The sequence below is a fragment of the Setaria italica genome, chromosome IX (genome assembly GCF_000263155.2).
Source record: "Setaria italica strain Yugu1 chromosome IX, Setaria_italica_v2.0, whole genome shotgun sequence".
In the NCBI taxonomy this organism is placed as follows: domain Eukaryota; kingdom Viridiplantae; phylum Streptophyta; class Magnoliopsida; order Poales; family Poaceae; genus Setaria; species Setaria italica.
In genome coordinates this window covers 12101450-12120106 of record NC_028458.1, presented here as the reverse complement: position 1 = coordinate 12120106, position 18657 = coordinate 12101450, and the positions used below count along the sequence as shown (strand labels likewise).

General features: G+C 47.0%; 5 protein-coding genes across 5 annotated transcripts; 1 reads left to right on the top strand and 4 right to left on the bottom strand.

The window, feature by feature from the left end:
* The first annotated feature begins 501 nt into the window (after nucleotides 1–501).
* On the top strand, nucleotides 502–2299 carry LOC101779051. The gene is made up of 3 exons (XM_004982427.2): nucleotides 502–721; nucleotides 1640–1734; nucleotides 1821–2299. The coding sequence occupies exons 1-3, from the start codon at nucleotides 640–642 to the stop codon at nucleotides 2097–2099; spliced, it is 456 nt and encodes a 151-aa protein (XP_004982484.1). The 5' UTR covers nucleotides 502–639; the 3' UTR covers nucleotides 2100–2299.
* Nucleotides 2300–2633: 334 nt separating this feature from the next.
* Nucleotides 2634–3583, bottom strand: LOC101778239. Its single transcript, XM_004982425.4, has 3 exons — nucleotides 3352–3583; nucleotides 3222–3288; nucleotides 2634–3142 (listed from the first exon to the last, which is right to left on the bottom strand). The coding sequence occupies exons 1-3, from the start codon at nucleotides 3527–3529 to the stop codon at nucleotides 2998–3000; spliced, it is 390 nt and encodes a 129-aa protein (XP_004982482.1). The 5' UTR covers nucleotides 3530–3583; the 3' UTR covers nucleotides 2634–2997.
* A 1345-nt stretch (nucleotides 3584–4928) lies between these two features.
* Nucleotides 4929–6138, bottom strand: LOC101778640. The gene is made up of 2 exons (XM_022823191.1): nucleotides 5746–6138; nucleotides 4929–5664 (listed from the first exon to the last, which is right to left on the bottom strand). The coding sequence occupies exons 1-2, from the start codon at nucleotides 5974–5976 to the stop codon at nucleotides 5644–5646; spliced, it is 252 nt and encodes an 83-aa protein (XP_022678926.1). The 5' UTR covers nucleotides 5977–6138; the 3' UTR covers nucleotides 4929–5643.
* A 986-nt stretch (nucleotides 6139–7124) lies between these two features.
* LOC101767468 (factor of DNA methylation 1) lies at nucleotides 7125–9121 on the bottom strand. The gene is made up of 5 exons (XM_022829672.1): nucleotides 9019–9121; nucleotides 8355–8539; nucleotides 7856–8239; nucleotides 7567–7782; nucleotides 7125–7229 (listed from the first exon to the last, which is right to left on the bottom strand). Exons 1-5 carry the CDS (start codon nucleotides 9119–9121, stop codon nucleotides 7125–7127), a joined length of 993 nt encoding a protein of 330 aa, XP_022685407.1.
* Nucleotides 9122–13396: 4275 nt separating this feature from the next.
* On the bottom strand, nucleotides 13397–18650 carry LOC101777833 (factor of DNA methylation 1). Its single transcript, XM_012848703.3, has 8 exons — nucleotides 18561–18650; nucleotides 18340–18413; nucleotides 16371–17291; nucleotides 15995–16176; nucleotides 15787–15876; nucleotides 15435–15719; nucleotides 15151–15354; nucleotides 13397–13898 (listed from the first exon to the last, which is right to left on the bottom strand). The coding sequence occupies exons 3-8, from the start codon at nucleotides 17263–17265 to the stop codon at nucleotides 13662–13664; spliced, it is 1893 nt and encodes a 630-aa protein (XP_012704157.1). The 5' UTR covers nucleotides 17266–17291; nucleotides 18340–18413; nucleotides 18561–18650; the 3' UTR covers nucleotides 13397–13661.
* Nucleotides 18651–18657: the final 7 nt, after the last annotated feature.

The window sequence follows — 18657 nt, the reverse complement described above, 5'->3', positions numbered from 1 at the left end:
AAGCATCCGTTCTCAAATCAATTTACACCATCATATTCCTTGTAACGAGATCTACGAAACAAAATCTACATTCGATATATGTTTGATCAAATCTCTAACCAAAACGAAAGCGTACTCTCTTCTTCCAGCCCGCGCACTTTGGGGCCGCTTGGAACTTTTGCCCGCTCGCCTCGCCTCGACTCGCTTGACAAGGTGAGGAGAGCCGAATCAGCTAGCTTGCTCGAGCAAGGAAAAAACTTGAAAGCGCAGGTAACGAGGAGAGAGCAGCAAAAGATCCAAACGCTGCTAACCTTGCTGGAGCAGGCGAGGCGAGCGCTGGCGAGCGAACCAAGCATCCCCTTTATTTCTTGTGTGCAGCTACTCTGTGCCTTTCGGGCCGTGCGATGCGGTGCAGATGGGCTAAAGTAGCCGGCCTAACATAGAGGACTGCTTTAGTGGGCCCAGAGCCCATGAAAGGCCTGCCTTGCACCTGTCTGCTTTCTCTCTGCTGCCGCACCGCCCTGGGGATCAGACGGAATCGATTCCCAACTCCCAAGGGAAGAAGATTCGAAGTGAAGCGGAGAGCCGACGAGAGAGCGCAGAGGCAAGAGGGATCCATCTCCCCGTCGAGGAGGCTCCGGCTCCCCACCTCGGACCACCATGGCGGCCCCTTCCCCCTCGTCTGCGGAGGCCGCCCCACCTCTTGAGGCACCCGCCGCCGCCGACAAGGAAGACGAGTGGGGTGAGTAACCGTGACGCGCCCTCGTCTCTTGCTGTGCTTGTTTACCGGTAGCTAGCTTCAGGTGCGTGATAATTTTCCATGATACGAGTAGACAAGTTTTGAGGTATAGGCGGTTGGATGACCTCTTGCTGGTAAGTGGTAACACGCCCATCCTTGTGGCCGGATTTTGTTGTTGTTGAGGGATTGCCTGAGACATTGTGCAAGCATGCTCGTTCTACGTGGGGGAAAAGTCTAGATGATTGTGTAACCAGAGGATTTTTCAGGTGGAAAAGCAACATGATAGAGACCTACTGACCTATGGTTATAAATCGCAAGGGGCATTTGCCATTCTTAAGAAAACAAAATGTGAATTTCACCTTAACTTTCCTTCTTGATCAAATCAGCCAAGATTACACGTGAGAAACTTCAACAGAATAAATGCCTTCCTTTGCTGAATCTTTGCATTAGCTATTCAACACAAGGGTCAATTTCTCAAGAATCGCTGCTCTTTGCTTTTCATCTGTTGCCCTGTTTGATTTTTATCGAGTGAGAGCTGCGTGTTTCTGTTCAGGAACTAAACCTTTTTCTCTCAGACCAAATACCGTACTTACTCTAGGAAGTTGGATATTAACCTTTTCTTTACTAAGATGCCTTTTGCATTGCATATTTTTAAAATAGGAGATATATGACATCAGGCAAACTATGAACCTCGTTGAGGGGAAGATGAATGGTATAAATCTTATTAACATATGACCAACATATGACTTAGGTTGTTGATTGTCATATGTAATTACAATTTAGTTGTCAGAGTCTCAGATACTACTATTTAGTTAGGTAGTTGTAATACATGAATTGCATTCCATTCTGAGCTCCATTTAATCTGCACTGCTGCTATTTTACACATCCTTATAATTTTAATGGTGCTATCACAATTCACAGATGCGGACGGATATGTTATTCCTAATTTGCTCACTCAAGATAATGATGTGACTGAGCCTAGTATCCCTGAAGCAAAAGATCCTGAACCTCTACAGGTATGTCAGTGTTTGATTGACATTTATGAACTACTGATCCATTGGTGTTCATTGCTTCATGGGGATGTAAATTCATACTTGAGCAGGCAAAAGATGAGAAGATATACTTGGGACCTCATGGGGCTCCGCCATCTCAAGTAAAGCAGCAGGAGCTGAACAACGTTGGCCGTAAGCAGCGGTTCAGGAACAAGCTAAAGGAAGCAGATAGGAAATTCACTGGCAACGCTCAGGAGAACAAGGTGGAGAGCCTCAGGGAGTTGATGGGCGCTAGAGCAAGTGGTACCAGCATGCCAAGGAGCTCTCCTCGTGATTGGCTGGATCCACACTGCCATGAATCTGAATTTGATAGAAAACCAACTAGGTGACTGGCAATTGATGCTGTGTTTACCTAAAGGTTGATAAACTGTAATACTTGTGTGGGAGTTATTCCCCAATAATATATACTCATGATCGACTAATAGATAAAAGAAAAATGTTTCCTGGGGTGTAATTCATATGAGCTCTGCTGTTCTCTGTGGTGCTGAAATTCTGTGAGTTTAATTTCCAAGTCTTACTTAAATTCTAATGAATTTTCAATCATGATCCTTACATGTGTGGTTTGCAATGGAGAAATTGGCTGTTACATAAGTAAATCTATGACATGCAAGTCTGAATACTCATGGTATTTTCTTTTTACAAAATCACACTTTGATGTGTTTTTTTTCTCTCCTGGTTCTCATATGTTCTCTAGGTTATTTTCTGTAGCTGCTGCTACGCCAGCTGCACCTTGATCAACCGTCAAGACTTTACACCTTTTTTTTGGCAATTCATTGGCCCTGAACACAGCATGGACTGAACATTAGTTAATTTTAGATAGTATATAGTATAGTATGACATTTGTATAGCAGGGTCAGTTGAGGTTCACCAAAAGTCAAGTCATAGTTGGGCCTGTGATTGTTCTCGACAACTGCTGATGCTACAAACCTTGTCTTGTGTGTGTGAAGAACCAAGGCATTGGCGCATTGCATGAACTGAAGATTGATACAAAACCTTAAACCGGAACGTGGACTGAAGTTCTAAGAGGTACTGTAAATACTTCTGAGCTTCGAAGGTGTTGGGCTACATACACATATGATCGATCATTCATACTGTGCTTACAAAGCATTGATTCTTATATCTCTATAAAGGCATAAAAACTCGCAGGGCTCTCGCTGGAGAAGATATAGGCAGTGACGAGGTGCTTGACCGGAAGCTTCCAAAATCTGGTCACGCGATGACATGAGCTCATCGTACGGGGACCTTGATCCATCCATTGGCAAAGGCGATGGCGAGGATGACGAAGGGGGTGGACATGCCGAAGATGATGATGTAGGGCAGGGGCGTCTTCATGGGGTTCTCACCCTCCCTCTCCCCTGCAGTCTGCCAGTACCTGCATTCCATCAGCCCACATGGAGTGAGTGAATCAGTGTCGCAGGATGCTCTGAGGAGAGTTGAGCTTCTGTGCTTACTGTTCTGGTTCCTCTTCCCTGGTGATGAACTTCTTCTTGCCTTGAGGCTTCAGCTCCCCATCTCCACCTGCTTTGTTTCACAGAGCCTCAAACAAAAATAAAAGAGCAAGGGAGGATTGAGGGATCATACCGAGCTTAGCTGAAATCCTGGCACGCCTGCTGACGACGCGATCGCGGAAAAAACTGGCACCTTTCCTGGGCGATGGCAGCGCGGTGAAGGAAGCGCCGCTGCCGACGGCAAGGAGGGAGGGAGCTACCTTGGCCATGGCTGGGCTGGTGCGGAAGAGGAAAGAACTCTCCGGCCTCATGCGCCTCACATGATGTAGTAGTGCATGTGACAGAACAAGAGGACAGGATAAGGCGGGTGCTATCCTGGCTCATTCTCTTCCATAGCACAGGCCAAGGCTCACAGGTTGTGGTGACGTGGTCCAGCCATATGGCACCACGCTACTACCTCCCATGCCAACCAGTTGGTGGCTGTCACTTAATATCACGAGTCTGAAATATTCTGGATGGCAGAAGACAGGAAAACAAAAGGTGTTCACTGTAGCAGGAAACTAGGAATTCCCCATTTCTTTTCCATTTTAAACAGAACACGAAACATTAACTTAGACTGATTGAATTTGGTAGTCTGATTAGCCAAAAAAAAATGTGTCAAGCATGATCAGCACAAACACCTTCCCTGGTAACAAACACGACCTGGGTAATAGATTCTATCAGAGCAGAACTATACGACACATTGGAAGAGCATTCGCTTTCATACTGGCAAAACAATTAAAAGGAGACAGCACGTGTAGTTGTCCATTGTAACAAGAAAAAAAAAACTTTGCAACCACTTTCACTTGCACCTCAGGAGCTACCAGCATTTTTATTACTGGACTGAGATTCCGATATGATATATTTTGCAACATCAGCACAGCAGGTAAGCTTGTCAGCCTTGTCATCAGGAATCTCGATGGAGAATTCTTGCTCAAAAGCCATAACAAGTTCCACACGGTCTAAACTGTCCAAGCTCAGGTCCTTCTGGAAATCTGCTGTCTCGGTCACCTGCAAGCAATTAGATGGCAAATGTGAGCCATAGCTCATATGCAAACAATACAAAGATACTGCAATAGATGTGTAATTTGTAGAGCTGCTTAATAAGCGAATGCCAGTTTCCCGTGGCCTATCATCTTTATGACGGGTAGTCTGCACTCACTAAAAGAGGAATTAGGTCCCATTGTGTGTACCACTTGCAAAACAACATAATCATAAAAATGTTCGCTAAGATTGATTAGTGCTTCTACTTTTGGAAGCATTTAACGAACAAAACAGCAATCAAGAAACTCCTATGATGCACAAGCAGAGTCTTGCAATAAGCACAAACATTGTCAACCATTATTCCATATTTATGCTGTCATCATTGCTTACATCAAGTGCGCTTCTTATTCCTACACACCCTCTCAGCAACCTAATTATGTGGAGGGATCCAGCACTGTTGACTTAGAGTTGGAACGCTGCCCTACCCAATATTGCCAAAAGCTGGGTATTATGCAATTACCCTTTTGATCATTTCATGGTACTAGCTGAAGGGAAGTAATTTCATGGTACTAGCTACAAGACAAATGTATCAGTCTCAAATATGATACACAACATTTTATATTGATGCCACTTATCGTATCAGCAGCTATGCTGATTTCTGAAGGGCTCAAATTCAACGAGAACAGAGGTATCAATCACTTTCTGGCAGGCAACAGTATAAGTTTGCCGATCCTAATACTGATCAATCTAAAATTATTATACAAGATTATTTGGTACTGATAAAATGTTACATGTCCAATAGAAACAAAAAACTTTACATAACAAGTTCACCAAAGACACAATTTCTTCAATCATACTCTAGCAATTCTCATGCCACGGATCAGGTTACAACTGCAAAAGGTGTCTAATGATAGTAAACATTGCTTATGGAAAGTAGCATAGCTTCATGAGATTGTAAGAGACATCTTTCTTGAACAAAAAAGGGTGTTAAAAATATCGTTAGGCACCATAGTTCTAGCTTACCGTTCTGTATTCTATAGTTAGTTATGAGTCCATTTTGGCTCACTTTCTCGTTTTGCTTTTAAGAATTGTTCGAAAAGCCGCAGTCCCAATGCCTTGTATTTCATTCTTGACTTCCGTTCGCTGCTGTAAGACCAAAATATGCACATATTTACACACCCATGGCAGCCTAACTAAGCAGGAATTAGCAACACCCACAAGGCCACAGGTGATAAAATGCGCGAGCATTATTCTATATGGTAAGGGCAGTGGATAGAAACGATCTTTTGACGGTATCCTAGTAAGCTGTCATCAATGACTTGGAACTACCATCCTAGCAAAACCCGGAACTTAAAATCGAGTAAGCACTGAGCCACTGACATCCATCACGTCTCCATTCCATTCACACATTGCATAAGCTGGACTGCGGGAACAAAGGCTCTCGTGAAGAAAGAGACGAGAAAAGAAGGGCGAAGATAGTAGCAGAGCAGAGGCAAGAACCGACCTTGTCGGCGTCGATCTTGTCGAACTTCCTGACCAGGTCGACGACGCGCGCCCTGACGGCGCTCTCGGAGCCGGAGCTACAGCCGCCGTCCTGGTCCGCCGGCGTGCTCATCCCCCGAGCGAGCCAGCGCTGCGACACCGCCGGGGGCCCCGCGCCGCCAGCACGGGCAGCGACGGAGGGCGGCGCACGGAGCCGCAGGTGCCGCAGCACGAGGGTACGGACCGCTTGCATACCGCGCCGCGCTAGATTCCTTCACTAGATTCGATAGGGGAGAGATGATGGAGGCAGGCAAGAAGATGAACTGGAAGCCGTGGCAGCGGAAGGGGAGGCGGCGGCGGCTTCGCTCTCGTGCTATCGGTCGTGCGGCTTGCGTCGTGGTTGGTGAGTGGTGACGACAGGGCCGGACGGGAGAGAAATGTGATTTGGGCCTAATCATAAAGCCCAAGGCCCGATGCTTCCTCCTCCTCCGCCGCCGTGCCTATTGCGCGACGGGCTACTTTCTCACCCAGGTCAGCCACGTTTTTGGGCCCAGATAAGCTGTACATTCGACCTATTTCGTTTGCCAAAGCTCAGGTTATTTTTCTTTCTTTTTTCAAGTATAGTTTATTTTGTGTTCTGTAACTAATCCCTCTTCTTCTAGAGGTTTGCCAAAGCGATCCATTCCGTCGGATGATGTGGCAGGTGTTTCGCTGGCTTAATCAGCGAGATCACATCGTCGTGCCGAGCAAGACCCGGGCAATCCAGAGACTCACTAGAGTGTCCTCACGCATATGGTTCGTGTCTTCGTGAGGGTGTTCTTGGAGAAAGGTTGGAGCTTATCTCTCTGAAATTGATGAGGACAACTTGTCACTTGAAGCTCCAACTGCTTCATTGCCGAAAAGGGAGATATCGGAAATGTACAGTTAAAATTGCTTCCGCAAAAGACCAGTTTTTTCAGGTTGCCATTCGCATTTGACTGAAACTGTAAATATTCAGACCACACTCTTATATTCTCACATAAGGAGTACCATACTGCTGGAAATGAACTTCAGTAGCATCAGTACACTTGCATTGCACAAACCACAAGTGATTCTGATAAAGAACACAGCACTGACACCATCCACAGCACACCAACACTCCCAAATGGGTACACAATGTTGCAAAGCAACGCCAAATCTCCTCAGAGTAAATAAAAGAACTAAATAAGTTTCAAACCTCATGTGCCAGACTTTTAGCTGGCACCAAAAGAGAAGCCCGCCAGATCTGGCTCAGTAGTAGGCGCGCTTGTTCTTGTTTGCCTTCCACTGCTTAAACAGGTACGCCACTACCTCAGGAATTGTCGCTTTCCGATCATCCTTCAAGCTCCACAGCTCAGGTACGGGATCCCTCTCGAGGGGACTCTACTCATGCATTTCAAGGAGGGCCTTAACAACTAAACCGTGTGCCTCCTCACCAAATTCAGCCTTGAGAGCTTGCAGTCTCTCATCATCTTCCTGAATTTTTTCCTGAGGGATCAAATGAATATTAGAGACCGCAAGAATCTTTCACCACATCTCCATCACTGTAAACGGGAGTTTACCATCACCTACCCAAAAGAAAATGAGTTGAGGTACTTCTCAATTAGTCCAATATTGTTGCGATAAGGGTACATCAAGTTAGCAGTGCAATCCATTTGGTTAAGGTCTAAACAGTCACCCAATCTGGGAACTGTATCTTACAACACTAGGGGGAACAGAACACAGACATGCAATAAATCATGCCAATACGAGAGACAACTATCTGTAAAACTAGAAGGCTGGAGCAGCAGATAATATCAAGCGTACCAAGTAAATGAAACTTTACCTTCTTTTTGCCATCAGCATCAATATACCATTTTGTCTGTCTAATCTCGTCCTCCCATTTTGAAAATATAAGTGTGAACTCCACATCAAAGTCATCTTCTGCTATTCTGTTTCTGCATGCAGCACGAAAGGCTTTCTGATCAAGCTCGCCCATCCTTTTGACACCAAAATTCATATTGGATCGAGTGCCTGACTTTCCTGACCTTTGTTCCAAGGCCTGTAATATGAGTAATTTGTTCTCAACATACAAGTTAACACAAAGAGAAAACCAAATCAATAGTTATACATACCCTTATCATCTCTTTCTTGGCATCTTCCAGCTCTTCACTAGCCATTTCTTCCCTAACAATAAAGGTCTGGTTAAAATCATTAGCGTACGCTATTTCCTCATTTATCTCTTCCAGATCTTCATGCATCTTATCAAGATCCTGCTGCAATTTTGTATCTTCTTCAGCTACCATGTGCTTCCTTACCTCTAGCTCCCCCTTCAACCGTACTTTTTCTAGTTCAAGTTCATGTTTGGCGTTCAATTGCTTTTGCAGACATTTTAACACCCTCAAAGCATCATTTGTGCCTTCCTGCAATTCTTGTTTCTGAAGGAGACAGAAAAGTTCCTTATTTGCCTCCATCTGCTTCTGGATTGCTGAATTAAGACTCTCGTTCTCCTTTGCATTCTACAAGAGTTTTAACAGCATATATTGGTTCTGATTAGTGGCAGAGGAAAGCTTGTTATTATTCGTATTAAGCTCGGGAAAATCAAATAGTATGAGAAAAGAAAAAGAAATTTACCTTTTCTAAGTCTTCTTCGATCTTTGCTTTATCCACAATATTGCTTTTGGATGCCAAGTCTTCAAGTTCTTTACGTCTATTGTCAATATCTCGTTGCCAGGTCTTCAGTTCTTCATCCAACCTATGATTGTCCTCGATAGTTCTGCTCACTTTTTTACAAGCAACTTGCTGCATCTGTGTTATCCCTGTTCATCAATCAAACGATGCAGTGTCAGATCCAGTGTGCACAAGATGAACCATGCTGCGCTAAAGTATAATTAGCTGTGCTGCACAGTGTGTGGGTATATGGTGTGTTGTGCATATTCACTTTCTTATTAATGCTATCGTATGCAGTTCTCTTATGTATTCGAGAAAAATGCTGATCATATGTACAGGTTTACATGTGGAGAGTAAAGATAATTTTAGTATGCAGTATGTTGCAAAATAAAAGATAGAAGTAACTAACTATGATTGTGCTCTTGAACTAATCGATCTTTCTCCTCCATCACCCTACGAAGTTCCATGGCCTTTTGATCTTTCTTCCGCTCCAGTTTCCGGATATGTTTGTTCTTCTCCTCGATCTGGCAAACATAATTAGCTATGAGTGGATTGACCTTTTTGCATGATTTGAACAAGTAACCTCTCAGGGGATGGCTCGCACCCTCGCACACCCGCGCTCGCCCACCTCCGGTCGCCGGCCGCCACTCCGGCGCCGGCGACCGGCGGTGGGCGAGCGCGGGTGTGCGAGGGTGCGAGCCATAACCTGAGAGGTTACTTGTTCGCCGCATCGGGAGGACGGGCCGTTGGAGAGACGACTCCGGCTCCGACGCCGCATCCCCCTGTGCCTCCCCGCCACGGCCATCCTACCGGGGTGTGCTCCTCTGCACTCCCTCGCCGGTGCCATCCCCGTCTAGCGGCTGCGCTATGTATTCGCCACCTCCAGTCGCTCCTTCACCGCCGCGCCGGCACAAGGTGGTGGCTGTCCGTCTGGGCGCCCAGGCCGAGGAGCGTCTTGGCCGCCGTCCCTCGCGACGCCGCGGCCAGACAATGCTTCTCCATGGCCTGCCTCAGCGACAGCCGGAACACGTCAGGAAGCAAGGCCGACTTCAGTCCGTACTGGCCCAACCAGCCGCTGCGCCTATGCCGAAGACCGACGGCGATGGCTGGACGACGGCAGAGACCAGGCGTACTAGATCCAGGCGCAGGCGGCGCCAACGCCTAGCCCAGTGACAATGGACGGTGGTCGAGCAGGCCCAACCGTCGGCGAAGCGCATTCCTCCGGAGTTGACGGGGAAGTGCCTCAACTGCATGTCGTCTACCCATTTCATCGCGCAATGCCGCCGGCCGACGCGCTGTTTCCGCTGCCATGGCTTCTGGCATCTAGCTCGCGACTGTAAGCGCCCACGCAGCCCTGTCAGTTCGGTGTCGTCTGGAGAAGGGGGCGGTCGACGCATTGTCCGGCTGCGTCGTAGCTCGCCGCCAAACCCGCGCGGGAGGGACGCCATCGGCCGCACACCTTCCCCGTCTGCCTCAACGGCCGGCCACACTAGCCGCGGCCGTTCACCACAGCTGCAGTCGGGTCGCACCCATGCCCGCCCCGGTGCTGGTAGCCCCGCGCGTCCCCAGCGTGGTGGGCTCGCGCTGCCACACCGGAACGCGAACCTGCCGCGGCCGCCCTTACGGGAGGGGCCGTCGGGTTCCAGTAGCGATGACGGCGATGAGCGGGGAGGGCCCTTCTACGTTGACGACGACGTGCCGCCGGCTGCCCAGATTCTCGCCCGACGGAACAAGTTTGCTTCTTATCCAGGGATGCTGCGATGGACGCCGAAGAGGGCCGACTGAGGCTGTCACTGCTGGCGGCAGCGCCGGGGGCCCCTCCCGACGTACCTATCGACGGACTACGCCGCGCAATTGCTGAACTGCCGGTCGCCGGACACGACAACTTCAACATCAAGCGATACTGGCCGGAGAGTTTCCTCGTGACCTTCACGACGATGCGGGCGCGGGATGTTGCACAGTGTCCCCGTCGGCGAGCTCCGCTTCTTTTTCCGGCCGTGGACGCGTCTTGATCGGGCTGACACGAGGACGCTTCAATTCTGCGTCACGCTCGAGCTTGACGGCGCGCCGGCGCACGCATGGAGCGCTCGCACGGCAAGGAAGCTTCTCTCCAAGTCATGCTGCGTCGAGCGTGTGGAACATGTCGAGGAGGAGCGCACGGACATGCGGAAGCTCAAGGTTCAAGCCTGGACGGATGATCCAAGCCGTATTCCACGAAAGGTGAAGTTGCAAATCGCAGAACATGAGCAGCAGGTAGTTTACGACGATCTGGTGATGCAGCGTGTGTTCGGCAACCTGCCTCCGTATCTCCGGCAAAAGAAGGCCCTCGTCTACGACGTCGTTGTCCGCCTACGCCATATCGCCGACTTTCGTTCGCGTTCGCCTTCGCCGGAGCCGTCGCCGCCCTCGAGTGACGGAGATTCGGGCCACGACAGGGACCCTGACCGTGACTACGGCAACTCCCATGGGTACGGCCCCCGCATGCATGGGTTCTTCACCAGGCCCGGCGTTGAGGATGGTTGCAATCTTCCTGATGATGGTGAACCGTCAGGAGTCCGTTTCCGCGGAGTAGCATCCGTGCCGCCGCCGTCACGTGTGGTGCCGCCGGCAGGCGCAGCTCCGCCGCCAAACCCAACGGGAGACTCACCGGCGGGGATGAAGACGAGCCAACGGCTCCTGACTCGAGTCCCGAGGGCGGGGAACGGCGCAGGCCTTTTCGGCGTCAGTTTGAAACGCGCCGCTCAGCAACCCGTGACGCCGCCTGCACAACGACACGACGCGCCCACGACGCGTCCAGCTGATGAGAACGAGCAGGCGCCTAGGCCATGCCCTGCGACGCTCACGCCGTCACTGTGCGCGCCTTCGACACCCGCGTTTTCGCTGCGCCCTACTCCTCTTGGGTCACGGGCGCCTACAGAGCTACCTCCGGAGCTGCTTTTGCTGCCGCGCCATCTCCCTGATTACTGTGCGGAGGATCCGATGCTGCTCGAACAAGTGATCCGCAGGCGTGAACCGGCCCAGGCTTCTACCCCGAGAGCAGACAGGTGCAACACCCATCAAGACCTACTCCCGTCGCGCTCGCCGTTGCGAGGACCAGGCACCGCAGCTCGACGCAGGCCAGCAACCCCTCCAGGCGCTAGCTGATGCCTCTTCCTGGATTCCCGTGGCCAACCGAGGTCCAACTGCGTCGCCATCACATGCCTCTCCGAGGAACACAACTCGGAGGCCAACCGATGCACTTGCACCAACAGCAGCTCCTTCGTCACCAGGTCTTGTTTAGTTGCCCAACTTTGGATAATCAAAAATACTATAGTAACACTGTAGCGATTCGTTTGTATTTGTGAATTATTGTCCAAATATTGACTAATTAGGCTTAAAAGATTCGTCTCGCAAAGTACAACAAAACTGTGCAATTAGTTTTTAATTTCGTCTACATTCAGTACTTCATACATGTACCGCAAGTTTGATGTGATGGTGAATCTTCTTTTTGCATAGTGTTAAAGTTAGGATTTTAGGGATAACTAAACATGGTCCAGAAGCAACGCTAGCTTCTCCACGCTCCCCCGCGATTGCGAAAGAGAAGACCGCAGCCTTCTTAAACTCTGTCCGGCTAGCAACTCAGCTTCCCCTCGTGGACAGACCGCCAGCCAGAGCGCCAGCAGTGAGCACGACGCCGACGCCACGACGAAGCGGCCGCCTCGCCAGGCGGCCGTTGAACATCACTGTCCGGCCTTCGAAAAAGGGTGAGGTGCTCGCCATGCGCAAACTAGGAATAGTTGATCGCGACGCCGATGCTGACCAAGCCGCTGCAAAGGAATTCGACAAGTTCTTAAAGTCTACGATGCAGCCGCAGCACTTTGCAGCGTCAGAGACATCTTTCCGCTAGCTAATGATCTGACAGATGATCAACTAATGCGAATCGCCTCCAGCGCCGGAACGGCGAGTGCATGAAGGTCGACGCAGCAAGCTGCACAATTGGTCGATGTTGCACTCCATGGATACGGCGATTCTCAACATTTTCGTGTGGAACGTGCGCGGTTTGAACGCACGAAGCTGCCGGGATGCTCTGCGTTCGGTGGCGAGCGATGCGAACGCCTCCATCGTTTGCGTTCAGGAAAAGAAGCTTCATGAAGCAATGCTATGGGCGCAGCTGGAGCTTCATGCCTGGGAAGTTTTAGTTGGCTGGCGTCACAAGAACCAGTAGCGTGCTAACGTTGTGTGGTTGTGTGTGTTGCACTAGTGTTTCAATGTAACAAATCAGTAACATCGAACCCGTGTGCGTGTGCCCGGCTAGCCCGCGATGTAACAATTTCCTTTTTTTAATGGAATGACCTGCGTATTCTAGAAAAAAAATAGCTATACAGTTCTTGATTTCTTGTTGTCCTTCACGTTCCCGGTCACCGATATTTCTTAGAACTCCATTTTTCCTTAAATGCTTCCGATTGGCCAGGAGGGTGGTAATCATCAAATCTTGCAAGCCATCCATAAGGATAGTCCCTTCTATGGTTTCCTTGGTTCCAGTCCGCCTTACCATGTTTCTACCAGGCGAGTTACCAGGCGGCGGCGGTTGCTCCGTCTCCCATGGGGGAGTCGCAGCGGCCGGGAAGAGGTCGCCTAGCTAGCGTTGCGGGAGGGAGAGGAGAGAGGAAAAGCCCCCAGCACCAGCAGAGCGCCGCGCCGCTGCGTTGATGCCTTGATGGCTTGCGCCGCCGCCGCACTGCGTATGCATCTTTAAGGTACACGCCTGCAAATTCATTTATGTTTTTGCACATGGCAAATATCTTCTTTAATTACGAAAGATCACCCTGGGTTTCGAGGCGGCGAACTGACGAAGAACCCCAGCGGCGAAAGTTGATGCACCTAGAAAGTTCGGTTCCGCATGTGCAGGGACACAAATTTGAGTTAATCCTGGGCCTTAGCTCCAGAATTAGTAGTTAATTGCATAGAATCTGAATATACTTAGTATCTCAAAACAGGACAATAACATTCCGTTCAAAACGGGAAAAGAAAAGGCAAGAAATCGACTTATGTAGCAGCAGAATAAGAACTAAATCAACATATGTCGCATTTTGCAAAGCACAGTTGATGGTCCGAATAAAGAAGAGAACAGGGAGCTCAGGGAGGGATTACTGTTTTAGAATGGATCTAGCTAATCGTCCCAAAAGACGGAACAAATTAAGTACATCACAGAATGTTTCAGCTAAGAGGTCAGGGACATGAAGACACTAATGGCTCCACATGGTCTAGCAAGGCCAATCCAGGTCTCAGTCATCAGGTGTAGGTGTTCTTCCTCTTGTTCGTCTTCCACTGCTTCACTATGTACGCTGCTACCTCGCCCATTGGTGCCTTCCTGTCGTCCTTGAAGTTCCACAGCTCGGGCAAGGGGTACCTACCGCTGGGATTGTATTCGTTAATCTCACGGAGAGCCCTCACAACAACATCGTGTGCCTTCTCACCCAGTTCAGCCTTCAAAGCTTGCAGCTTCTCGTCATCCTCCTTAATTATTTCCTGCGCAATCCAATGAATATCAGACACTGCAAGGATGCTTTGCCACAGATTAGCTGAAGTAAGCATTTTGTTTTAGTCCGCTTCAGCTTCTGAAAATTTCTTGTTGCAACAATTTCTTTTTTAATTTCCTATTGAACTCTACTATGCATATATTAGTTTTGGGTGGTTTCTCACCAAGTTCTTGCACAAAATTTACTGTAATACAAAGTGTAGGAAATATTATATTAATGTCGACAAATTTGATGCCAAAAAATGGTGTTACTGGATAACACAAAGAAAATGCTATAGACAATGATTACCGCAATGTAAGTGATTCTTTACCCAGTCTTAACGCAAACATGGTAAAATTGAAAGTTTATAGATAGACTCCATAAACATAAACTGAGAAGTGATGGATATTATCAAGGAAGAGCGGTGACAGTTGGCTCCAGTAAAGCTATAAAATTTTGAAGTCACTTTTTGCAACTTGCATTTCTGCATTAATTCCCAATCTGAAGGTCCAATTCACAGAAATTAATGGTACTCATGGTTCAATCGGTTCTGAAGAGCCCTCTGCTATTTTAATATCAACTTCATACAATAAATCCCAGTAGGTGACATTTGTAAAATCGGAAGAGGATTGCGAACAAAGGAGTTCCGCAATGGCTACCTAAAAAATGTGTGTTTAGTACATACTTCACATTTAGTCCCACAACGTTGAGCTTATAATTCAAAGACGCTTTCTTATTGACTAGCATCAAAATGACAGAAACAACACACAAACAAGCAAGAAACAATTCTATACAAAACAGAAAACAAACTATTTCCCAGTCTTCACAAGTTCAAAAAATAAAAAACACCTTGCTTTTATAAATTCCTGATGTAGCGTACATTTGTTCAACAATTCCCAAACGTATAGCTTGGAGTTAATATGGTTAAATGAAATATGCATCAATTTGGCATAAAAAGAGTTTAGAGTCTTACAAAATTGTCTCTGACCCTTTTGAAGAAAGGAGCACAAGCCGACTGTTGCTACCAATTTTCTTAGGATAAACCCACAATCTACCACCCCATAACTGAATCCACAATATACCATCAAATGTTAGGCTGACATGTGGGTCTTGGGCCCACGTGTCAACCTCACACCAGTTGTAAATTGAAAGAACTTTGGAGTTATTCAGTGGCAGATTGTGGAATGGTCGATTTCTTACCACCGCAATAAACTACATAAAAATTGGAACAGGAGATGGTATCAAGTAAGGAAATGAAGCACCTTTGCAACTCCATCAACATCGATGACTTTGAAAGGATGCCAATCTGGTTGCCTGATCTCATCCTCCCATTTTGAGCACACAAGTGCCAACTCCTTTGCATCTGTTATTTTCTCTTTGCAAGCAGCAACGAAAGCTTTGTGGTCGAGCTCACCCATTCTTTTGACACCGATAAGGGATCGAACTGCAGACATCTTTTGTAGGCCCTATATAGCCAGTACATTGTTTTCAGAAAAAATATACACTTAAAAGAAACTGAGTCAGTAGCTATAGATCTTATACATACACTTGTCAGTTCTTTCTTAGCTTCTTCCAACTCATCATTGGTTCTTCGTTCCTTAATAATAAGGGTCTGATTAAGAGAATCAATATTCTCCATTTCGTCATTTTTCTCTTCTAGTGTTTCAAGCAACTTATCGAGCTTCTCCTTCAAATTCTTATCTTCGTCCACCATATGCTTCATCACCTCTAAATTCCCCTTCAACTGTTCTATTTCCAGTTCAAGTTTTTGTTTGGAAGCCAACTGCATTTGTAAATTACATAGCTTCTTCAAAGCATCTTCTTTCTCTTGCTGCAATTTTCGGCCAGTGAGAAAGGATTTCACCAGGTAAATGCATAAGATAGTGGGAATGCAATACCTCATGTTTCTTAACAAGTCGCATGAGCTTCTCATCTTCTTCCTTTTTCTTTTGAGTTGCTAAATTAAGAAGCATGTTCTCCTTTGCATTCTGTAAGAATTTTTAACAGCGTACATATGCACAAATCAACTACATTAGATAAGAAACAGATAAAAGGTTGTCAATTGTTCTTGATCAAACAGTACTGGAAAACATAACGAAAGCCTACCTCTTCTTTTGCCGCTTCAAGCTTTTCTCTGTCAGTATTGCTTTTCGTGGCCAATTTTTCAAGTTGCTTACCTTTCCTGTCAATTTCCTTTTTCTTAGTCTCCAGTTCTCCATACAATCTAATATTTTCGTCAATTATTTTCCTAGAACTTCGGCAAGCAGCTTTCTGCATCTTTCTTATCTCTGGTAATCAAAGGAGTTAAACAAACTCAGCAAATTCAATGAGCACATGATGACATTATGCTGAATCAAAATATATTTAGCCATTCAGATTTCGTTTTACAAATTTTCATGCAAAGAAAACAGTTAAGATTGTTTAGTTCTCTGTATGCTATATGATGTAAAAACATGTGCAAGATCGAAATATCTGTACGTACTTTCATTGTGCTCTTCAACCAATCGATCTTTCTCTTCCATCATCCTATTAAGTTTCATGGCATTTTGATTGTTCTTCAGCTCCAATTCACTCATGTGCTTGTTTGTTACCTCGATTTGGCGAGCATAATGAGCTACACGCATGTCAATTTTTTGGGTCCCCTCACGTTCCAGGTCACCAACACTTTTAAGATCTCCATGTTCTCTTAGATGCTGCCCAATTGGCCCCAGAGTGTTATAATCATCAGATCTTGCAAGCCATCCATAAATATCGTCCTTTCTGCAATTTATTTTGTTCCAATCTGTCTTGCCATACTGCTCGAGTACGAAATGCTTTTCAAAAGCCAATGCATCCTTTAATCCACCCCAGTCCTTAGCAAACTTGACAATGGCACAAAATGCCTGGTCCTTGTCATCCCCAAGAATTGTGACTTGGAGTGGTCTGAACCGTGACAGCTGTGCTCTTAGCCTTTCTTCACTTTCCCTTGAAAATGCTTCACCCTTCAACTCATAGTGTAAGTTAACCACAATGCCCATCCATGGCCATACAAAAACCTCTTCTTCACCCTTTGTCGCTTTTGGCTTGCAGACCACAATTTGCAATGGTTTCTCCAACGAGCTGGCTGTATCCTTCTCTAAGAACATAGCAAGCCCTAGGTGTGTTGCCTTCACCTTGGCACTGCGCTTAGGAGCAGCTCCTATTCCTGTGGCATGCTGCAGTAGATCCTTCAGGTTATAGTCCTGCTTCTTCTTCCCAGGGCAGAAAGGGCACCGAAAGGCACTCTCGCCATACTTTACTTTCAATTTTCCGGCTCGCAGTTGGGCATAGATCTTCTCCTTGTGTTCAACAATATCCGAATCGCTAATGTCTGAATCTTCTGAAGAGCTATGTTCCATTGGAATTGAAGAAGTGGGAGAAAATCCTAAGGGTGAGCAAACAGAGAAGCAGGCAGTGTCACCTACCGATTAAACAACAATAACGGATAAATGGTGGTAAAATAACATTGCCAGTTGGGTATCAAATGAAACACTACTGTAGGAACTTTGCAATTAGATCCAACACTACAACGCAGGAGATAGAGTTTCATTTTCTTTAGACCAAGCAACTTGCTACTTGTCTGTAGGGTGCAAATTGTGGTGACACATACACACCTCCTTTACATGCAGAACAAGTTGTATAACTGGTTAAAGTGGAAAATATTACAGGTTTCTTTAGTGATCAAGTAGAAAATGCAATCAATCTCACAAACATAAAGCATGATATGCCAAGTTTGTTTTCTCCTTCTCTCAAACTATTGGCTTGCAGGATGACAGCAGAATCCATATGCTACAAAATCAGTGGTGCCATTTTTTGGAGATCTCATCCTGAACCGTAGTTTTGGCAAGAAAGGAACGAAGAAATGGGCATCTGCGCTGCAAGATGTTATTGAGACTTGGGAGAGGATAGAAAGTGGAAGGCAATGTATTGCTTCGAAATTCTAACAGTGCGTCCCTTATGACGTTTAGTGAAACCCCGTGATGCATATGGACCATCAAAATTTGCTCGTCCCTGTAATTTGAAATGCTTTGGCCCGCGCTAAGGAAACCCATTTCCACCTTATGTTGCCCCTAAACACAAAATCCGATCCCATGATAAAAAAAAAGCAGCCCCCTGTTCCTACTTCCTACGATTCCTTTGAGAGCAATTCAACAACACGTTTTTTTTAGGTGGTGAATGACTTGGCAAACTAGCATTGCAGAAGCTGGCATGAACTTACCACGTAACGATATTGGACTTATAACAACATGGTTAAAGGGAGAAAGAGAAAGAAAATTTAATACTTTGACTTGTTTCTCCGATTTTCTAGTACCAGATTCCTTCGAGAGCAAAATTTTCAGTATCGAACACGAGAAGGAAACGAACGAAAGCGCGCAGGTTAGGGGATTAGGGGAACAAGGAACACCCCGTGGGGCACGGGGAAGGGAGTTAACCGCAAGGGGTGCGATGAGAAGGCGCAGGAACAAGCCGGAGAATCGATCAGCAGCGAAGGCGGCGACCCCAGAACCTGCGGGTTGTAAAATAAAGAAATGGAAGAGGAAGAAAGGGGAGCGTGAGGTTAGTGCTTTTGACAGTGCAAGAAAACCCCACCAAGAATCTTGGCAGCGTCGAAACCACGCGATCGATCTTTACAATCTCGGTTGGATCGCCTCACCTCCGCGGCCTCCCTCTGGCTCCGATCGCTCCCCTCTCCTCTGTTCGCCGGGCTGGGGCGGGCGTGGAGCGGAGCGGAGCGGAGGGGACGGTGGTGG

What these genes read in the sequence shown, in the direction of transcription:
- LOC101778239 (XM_004982425.4), bottom strand. Translation starts at nt 3,529, where the DNA reads ATGAGGCCGGAGAGTTCTTTCCTCTTCCGCACCAGCCCAGCCATGGCC. An exon ending in CAGGATTTCAGCTAAGCTCG is followed by an intron (nt 3,289 to 3,351) that starts GTATGATCCCTC and finishes GAAACAAAGCAG; the next exon opens with GTGGAGATGGGGAGCTGAAG. An exon ending in AGGGAAGAGGAACCAGAACA is followed by an intron (nt 3,143 to 3,221) that starts GTAAGCACAGAA and finishes GATGGAATGCAG; the next exon opens with GTACTGGCAGACTGCAGGGG.
- LOC101778640 (XM_022823191.1), bottom strand. Translation starts at nt 5,976, where the DNA reads ATGCAAGCGGTCCGTACCCTCGTGCTGCGGCACCTGCGGCTCCGTGCG. An exon ending in ACAAGATCGACGCCGACAAG is followed by an intron (nt 5,665 to 5,745) that starts GTCGGTTCTTGC and finishes TTGTTCCCGCAG; the next exon opens with TCCAGCTTATGCAATGTGTG.
- LOC101767468 (XM_022829672.1), bottom strand. Translation starts at nt 9,121, where the DNA reads ATGCGGCGAACAAGTAACCTCTCAGGTTATGGCTCGCACCCTCGCACA. An exon ending in GTGGCGGCCGGCGACCGGAG is followed by an intron (nt 8,540 to 9,018) that starts GTGGGCGAGCGC and finishes ATTGATGAACAG; the next exon opens with GGATAACACAGATGCAGCAA. An exon ending in TCGAAGAAGACTTAGAAAAG is followed by an intron (nt 8,240 to 8,354) that starts GTAAATTTCTTT and finishes AAACTCTTGTAG; the next exon opens with AATGCAAAGGAGAACGAGAG.
- LOC101777833 (XM_012848703.3), bottom strand. Translation starts at nt 17,265, where the DNA reads ATGGAACATAGCTCTTCAGAAGATTCAGACATTAGCGATTCGGATATT. An exon ending in TTGAAGCGGCAAAAGAAGAG is followed by an intron (nt 15,877 to 15,994) that starts GTAGGCTTTCGT and finishes AAATTCTTACAG; the next exon opens with AATGCAAAGGAGAACATGCT. An exon ending in ATGTTGATGGAGTTGCAAAG is followed by an intron (nt 13,899 to 15,150) that starts GTGCTTCATTTC and finishes TGGATTGCGCAG; the next exon opens with GAAATAATTAAGGAGGATGA.
- LOC101779051 (XM_004982427.2), top strand. Translation starts at nt 640, where the DNA reads ATGGCGGCCCCTTCCCCCTCGTCTGCGGAGGCCGCCCCACCTCTTGAG. An exon ending in CGACAAGGAAGACGAGTGGG is followed by an intron (nt 722 to 1,639) that starts GTGAGTAACCGT and finishes CACAATTCACAG; the next exon opens with ATGCGGACGGATATGTTATT. An exon ending in AAGATCCTGAACCTCTACAG is followed by an intron (nt 1,735 to 1,820) that starts GTATGTCAGTGT and finishes ATACTTGAGCAG; the next exon opens with GCAAAAGATGAGAAGATATA.